Source organism: Xiphophorus couchianus, chromosome 19, assembly GCF_001444195.1.
Source record: "Xiphophorus couchianus chromosome 19, X_couchianus-1.0, whole genome shotgun sequence".
Classification (NCBI taxonomy): domain Eukaryota; kingdom Metazoa; phylum Chordata; class Actinopteri; order Cyprinodontiformes; family Poeciliidae; genus Xiphophorus; species Xiphophorus couchianus.
This window is the reverse complement of record NC_040246.1, coordinates 1,128,565-1,136,051: the sequence shown is the minus strand read 5'-3', so window position 1 is coordinate 1,136,051 and position 7,487 is coordinate 1,128,565. Positions and strand designations below refer to the sequence as shown.

Sequence of the window (7,487 nt, the reverse complement as noted above, 5' to 3'; positions counted from 1 at the left end):
CCGCTGGTGACAAAGACCCAATGAGCTCCTCTGATTTCCACCAGGACGGCAGAGCTCGGGTAAATGTGCTCTGTTTGATGATAAAAGCTGGTTCAGTTATAAAGGGGTGAAAAGTCTGGTTTTCCCATCTCTGAAATTTGAAATTCGTCAACAAAGAAGATAGTTTAGCAGTAGATTGATCCCCTCTGACCTTTATCACAGACTGTTTCAGCGTTGTAGAGACTGAGTTATTGACCAAAACCCGCCTGTTTGGAATTGATTCTGAACCATAATTAGTGGAACACTGACCAACATATATGATGTGTATTGATTGTTTTGATGGAACTCTATATATGTTTTTTTCTCAAATTGGTGACTATGAAGTTTCTGTGTTTTTATGATGTAAAGCACTTTAAAATGCCTTCCTGCTGAAATATGCTATACAAATAAACTTGATTGATTGATTGATTGATTTATTGATTGATTGCGTATTCACTCCAGCCCTGTTTAGTCTGTTTTAATCAATCTTTTTTCTATTTTTTTGTTTGCCTCGAGAATCCGGTTTGTTTGAGGAGGTGTGAATGGGGAGTTGTACCCTGATGTGGAGCAAAAACGCGAACTCCGGCTAGGTTCCAAATGAATATGTGAATGCCGAGCAGAGTGCAGTTGCTTCTTCAGAGGCTTTTGTGTCATTTTCTTCAGTGGTTCTTGGTGAAGCACCACCACAGGCGAGGAGGGGAACAGGTTGCTCAAAAGGTTTAGTTCGTTTGACACAGTGGCGTGTGAAAGTGAACCGTACCGGGTGAAAATATAGCAAATGTCACCATTTTGATTCACTGTCAAACTGATTCTACTGGATCATATTTAGGGAAATTGGACAAAAGGAGGCTTAATCCAAATATGTGCCACACTTTTCAGATTTTTAATGTAATTTTTAAAGACACCTTTCTCTCTATTTTACAACTTTTACTGCATTTTTTTTAGAACTATTGTTATCGTATGTCAGATAAAATCACAATACACTGAATTCATGGTTCTAATACCAGGATAGAATTATGAAAGTTCCTGGGTTATGAGTTCTTTCCAAAGCCGAGTACTTTCTGTTTAATTTGAAGTCAAAGTTTATGCAAACGCTAGGTGCACACAGAGTTTATCACAACTGCTTTTACAACTAAAGGCTTCATCCCAGACAGTGAGGTTTCTGCCATTGTTAATGTGTTCTGATAGGGTCGTGCTAAATATAGGACGGCTACCTGAGGCCTCTTAGGATGAATCAGTCTAATAGCTGTTGTCATCCCAACTTATGCGAAGAACTCCCAGCACTGAGAGCACTGGATCTAGCTTGTAACAAGCAGCACAAACCACTGCAATCTGGACTGCTGGCCCCCCCAAATAACCATTTTAATGCTATGATTATGTATTTTAATTTTAATTTTGAACAATGAAAGTACATTGAGAAAAACTTTTAGGTGAGCCAGTCCCGCTGGAATAATGGCAAGCGCAAACGTTATGATGAGTCACTCGCATTGTTAAATTATGTGGGGAAAAGAAAATGGATGTGAGCCGATGTAAAGCTGAATGGGGCCCTGACCTGGATTCATCATGGGGCCATCAGTAACTTAGATTTCCTGTAATATACATATAACACATCCTATGTAGTCTGACCTTATCTGGCATTTTAGCTATTGTGGGTATAATGTACAACACTTCAACCTTAACCTATTTAGAATTACACCGTGTTCCAAATTATTATGCAAATTGGATTTAAGTGTCGTAAAGATTTAATTTTTTTTAATTTTTTTATATATATTTATTTATGATTTTCAAGAATAAACAGGCAAATTAGAGGACAAAACAACAAGGATATAAAAAAAAAAAAAAAAAAACTAACCAGAATCATCAAAACAAAAATCCACAGAACAGAACAATCAAAACACTGTCAGCTAACAAAGGGTCTGATAAGAGGATAAAATGCACATCAGATTGTAGAGTGTTATCGAGCATGAGACAGAGTCCAAGCGAGTAAGAGACATTTCTGAGGACATTGAAACAAACAGCCCACCATGGAATATGGAATAACAAGAAAAGATGAACAAAAGTTATAATCACAATAAACATGACGAAACGGTAAATGAGTAAAATAAATTATTAGAAAATACAGGTCCAGATGTAAACGACAGTTATTTTAGCCTATTATTTTGTATGTATCTATTGAAAGGACCCCACACATCCAGGAACTTCTGATGATTGTCAGACAAAGAGTATCGAATCTCCTCAAGATAGATACAGGACACCATATCATTAAGCCATTTCTTAAAACAAGGTGGGGTAGAGGATTTCCATTCCCGTAGAATAACCCGCTTTGCTACCACTAAACCAAACATTAGAGACTGTTGTAGGGACATGGGAAGAGCGAGAGAGGATTTAGAGCAACCCAAAATGATCAAATGCCTATCCGGACATAGAGGCTTGCCATAAGCATTGCTATAAAATTCAAAAATCTTGCACCAGAAGTCCATTAGTTTAGGACAGGAGCAAAACATGTGACCCAGAGTCCCATCATCTAATTTACATTTGTCGCATTTTGGTGAGACGCAGGGGAATAGCCTATTGAGTTTAGTTTTAGAAAAGTGCAGCCGATGGATAACTTTGAATTGAATAAGTTGCAGTCTAGAGTTAATGGAGCAGGTCTTGAGTAAAGATTAAATTTTTTGTTGTGCTATTAAATTTATAGATGGTATTGTGTGTCAGGGCTCTTTGAATCACTATAACTAATTTCAGAGAGCTGGTTGATTAGTTTGTCTGGTGAACTCAATTAAAGGAAATCTACTTAAGAAGGATGTTCCACATTATTAAGCAGCCCACAGGTTTCAAACAATATGGGAAAGAGAAAGAATCTCTGCTGACGAAAATCATCAGATAGTGTAGTGCCGTATGACAAGATATGAAAACATTAGATATTTAACAAAAACTGAAGCGTTATCGTTCTGTGAAGAGATTAGTGGCTGATTCAGAACAAAGATGGGTTTCCACAGATAAAGGCAAAATCAAGAAGGTTTCTGTTAGACAAATTCATCGGATTAAGAGAGCAGCTGTTAAAATGCCCTTACAAAGCAGCAAACAGTTATTTGAAGCTGCTGGAGCCTCTAGAACCTCAAGGTGGAGGATCCTCCAGAGGCCTGTGGAGCATGAACCTACTATTGGGCCCCTAACCAGAGCTCACAAGTAGAAACGGTGGCAGTGGACCCAGCTGTACATGAAGATTAATTTTCAAACAGACTTGTTCACTGATGACTGCTGTGCAACCCTGGATGGTCCAGATGGACGCAGTAGTGGATTGGTGGTGGATGGCCACCACATCACAACACAGCTGTGACATCAGCAAGGAGGTGGTGGAGTCATGCTGTGGGCCGAAATCATGGGGAGAGAATCATTGGTCAAACCCTTCAGAGTCCCTGAAGGTGTGAAAATGATCTCAGCAAAGTATATGGACTTTCTGACTGATCGCTTTCTTTCATGTTCAAAAAGAAGAGCCGTACTTTCAGTAGCAAAATTATCTTCATGCATGACAATGAATGCTGCAAGGAATACCACTGTGTCATTGGTTGCTATAGGCATAAAAGGGGAGAAACTCATGGTGTGGTCACCATCCTCCTCTGACCTCTGACCTCAACCCTATTGAGAACCTTTGGAGTTTCCTCAAGCAGAAGATCTGAGGGTGGAAAGCAGTTCATATCAGAACAGCAGCTCTGGGAAGGTTTTCTGACATCCTGCATGTTTTGATTGAAATAGCTTTTGATTTTAGTACATGTGACCACTTAATGCCGCACATTCAAAGAATGACCGTTTGCAGTTCTTTATAATCCATAAAATGTTTAGAAAATCTGCTGTGCATAATAATTTGGAACATTTTGCATTTTGAGTTTTTTATTTTTGAAAAAAATACCGTTCTCATGGGGAGCTTTGTTCAGTAAAATTTGATTTATACTGTATACTGTATACTGAACTATTGTTCATGACTTGAAAATTATACTGACCATCATTTGCATTGACCATTTAAGAAAATCTGAGAAAATATCACTTGCATAATAATTTGGAACAAGTGATAATTGGGTGTATATAACCCAGAAGGAATTTAATTTGAACAATTTGAATATTATTACAGTTAAAGTGAGGGTTAAAAAGTATTTGTTAAAAAGTACACTTAAGTACTTTGAAACTACTCTCCGGACCTGAACCACTTACAGTGCATCCAGAAAGCTCTTCACTTTTCCCACATTTTATGTTGCATCGTTATTTCAAATTGTATTGAATTAGTCACTCTCCTCAATCTTATACACACAAATGCTCCATCATGACAATGTGGAATTTCTTTTTGAGTGAATTGCACATTTATTTAACAATAGAAAACCAAAATAAACTGAGCTGTTTCCACTTATCATCATTCAGATGTTTCTGCAGCTTACGGTGAGTCTGCCTGTGGGAAATTCAGTTAATAGGACTTGATTTGGAAAAGCACACACTTCAGAGCGCTCATGACTCCAGACTTGGGAGATGTTTTTTGTTTTACTTTATTTAATTTTTTTTCCATCAGGGAAACCCTAAAACACATGCCCAAAATCTCAAAGGAGTGGCTTCAGAACTACTGTGCGAACTTCCTGGAGTCCAGACTTGAGTCTGATTGGACGACTCTGGAGAGATCTGAAAATGGCCGCATAGACGTCTCCCATCCAACCTGTTGGAGCTGCAGAAGAACTGCTAAGGAGAACGGGTGAAGCTGCCCAAAAATAGGTGAGCTAAGTTGGTGGTAAATTCAAAAAGACTTGAGGATGTAAAATCTGCCAAATGTGTGTCAACTAATTATAGAGGAAAAGACTGTGAAAACAATATTTAATTTTGTATACATTTTTCATATTTAAATATTTATAGATACATTTTCTATTCTATTTAATGTACTTATGGACATTTACTCAAGTAATCACATCTAGTATAAACATATAGTATACTGTGATTTCATTTTTGGAAAAATAATTTATTCATTGTATTGGAGCAACCGTTAGCCCACGGTAGCATAAAACCTGGGACCGGCCCTGCTCCTGTGGTAAAACATAACCGAGACGTCCAGCTGATCCAAAGAGTCCCGTCAAATCAAAAGTTAGAGGCAACTTTTCCTGTTGTGGCGACAGGCTGGGCGGACACTCGAAGTGCGCGCGGTGGGGCGTGGTCACTGTACAGTCCTGGCACCGTTTGGGCGCGTGCTGTCACCCACACCTGTGTCAGCTTCACTCAGCTCACCTGGAGATGACCGGTGGCTAATTTGAGCACGCGCCCGTTACTTTCGCTTTGATGTACCGGCAGAATTGAAGTCGCGCGTCTGTTTAGTCACATACTGGAAAATAAAACGAGCGAAGGACTTCTTTATTTTTTTTATCTTATTTTTTCCGTATTTTGGAAGACGGGGACGTCATGAAAACTGCGAAGGAAGACGGCGAGATGATGGGAGTGACGGTAAATCGATTTGTAGAAGGTAAGGTAGTCACCTTTGTCAATTGGGCAGCGTGTTTTTTTCTTTTGGCCCGTGAACAACCCTTCTACTATTTCTGTATATTTGTATAAATTGAAACCATCGCACTTCCTCTTAATTACTTGCTAAATGTATTGCTGCAGGTAAGTAAAAGCACCTGACCTAAGAGTTAAAATACGTAAAATGTTCCTCGTTAAAACTGAACTTTTGTCATGTAAGGTATTTAGAAGAATACATGCTACTCTTTTATAAAGTGTCTTTATTAAGGCAAATATGACATTTAATTAAGTGTTAATCTTTGCTGACTGGATGAAAATGGTCATATTAAGTTGAAGTATGAGATACCCAGAGTCGGTATAAGATTATGAGGGGCCCAATTTGTGATTTGATTTCCTAAAGCTAATTTACATCAGTCACCACAACATTTCCCAGATAAATGGTCCAAAGTTTATTTAGTTGTGTTTTGTACGTTAATGTTTGAGGTTCCTTAACTGTGTACGTATGTTTGAATTTTTTATTTTTAATAAGAAATTGATTATCAAAAAAACATTTTGATCTTTGAAATACCCATAATTGAACTTTCAAATATATTGGTAAAATAGTGAGATTACATGAACATTTTATAAGATTAGCTGCGGGGTGATTCATGTCCTTCGGAATGCCTTGAAATCTGGAGTAGTTGTGACTCTCACTTGCTTCATTAAAAAAAAAGAAGATGAATGTCAGTTAATTGACATGTAACAGACCCTTATTCAGCCAAAAGGACAGCCTTTACTGCAAGACATTTAATCATTAAATAACAATATTGAATATTCTGCCTTGAAGCATAAAAGTTCTCATCCCTTTTTAGAGTAAAGACTTGGATAAAAGTGTTCACACGATGGTTGAAGTTGGCACTTGTAATGGCTAATTTAGCATTAGCTCAGGTATCAAATATTTGAAAACCGAAAATTGTTAAATCCCAGAGATGTAGGAATCCATATGGATTGAGCAACTGAACATTTTCAGATTTGTCCATGACGTATGTGATGCATCACTTTGACGCTATGAAGTTTACTGGAAACGGCCTACATCATAAACAACCATCCTACACTGCAAAGAGAGCGGTGCCAAGGCAAACAAGATGGCTGCTTATTTAAATTTAATATTTGGAAGCGTGGCCAACATGGACTGAACGACTTCGTTCACTTCCTCCACTAAAACTACAGCCAGACCACAATTTCAAAGGTGCAGAAAAACAGCATCATTGTTCATAGCTCCTCCTGTTCTCTGATTGGCCCAGTAGAGATTCTTCCAGAGGAATCTAAGTCAATGGGAGAAAGTCCAGACATGGCTCTGAAGGAAATGAGAGCTGCATGGAAATGTGTAGGAAGGCAATGGCCAGTTTAATTCATAATGATGAAAACAAAACAAAAAAATGATCTTAACCATGTTTTTACAGTGGGTATGGAATGCTTTTAGCCTGTGTTCTTTTGGAGCCAAACGCATTTTTGAATTGCAGCCCAAAAGTTTGGTTTCATCAGCCATAATCCAATCGCTGACGAGGTCTTGAGAGATTTTAGCCAGGTCTGGATGTTATCTTTTAAAAAAAGTGAAGGGTTTCCTTTCTGCATACCTTTGCCTCAGTCCAGGCCAGTGAAGAATACAGGAGACTGTTGTTGTAGGTAGTTGGCAGAGATTCGTCCTTTACTGTTGCTGTCGGCCTCTTGGCGGCTTCCCTGGCCAATTTGTCTTGCCATCCATTTGGAAGTAATGTCCAGTGGTTATTGGTGTCCATATTATCACATATTTTCTCCTGTGACTGATGACTTTATTCAATGTGCCATGATGTACAGTTGGGGACAATAAGTATTTGATACACCAGTTTTCAAGTATTCCCAGTAAAGAATGGAGAGGTCTCTAGTTTTCACTATAGATAAGCCTGTCGCAATTACTAAATCACACAACGAATTAAAATGAGCTCCATAATTATCCCTCAAAAAAC

The 7,487-nt window shown here is 38.3% G+C and overlaps 1 protein-coding gene across 3 annotated transcripts in view; it reads left to right on the top strand.

The window, feature by feature from the left end:
• The first annotated feature begins 4,754 nt into the window (after positions 1-4,754).
• slc4a11 (solute carrier family 4 member 11) overlaps positions 4,755-7,487 on the top strand; it is a 148,883-nt gene continuing 146,150 nt past the window's right edge. Inside the window, exons 1-2 of one of the 3 annotated variants that reach the window (XM_028001596.1) lie at positions 4,755-4,770; positions 5,435-5,506. In XM_028001596.1, the coding sequence (XP_027857397.1) occupies positions 5,446-5,506 (61 nt within the window). In that variant the 5' untranslated portion in view covers positions 4,755-4,770; positions 5,435-5,445. Of the gene's footprint in view, positions 4,771-5,216; positions 5,507-7,487 lie in introns of those variants that run through there. The other 2 variants (XM_028001600.1, XM_028001598.1) reach the window with 2 other exon arrangements.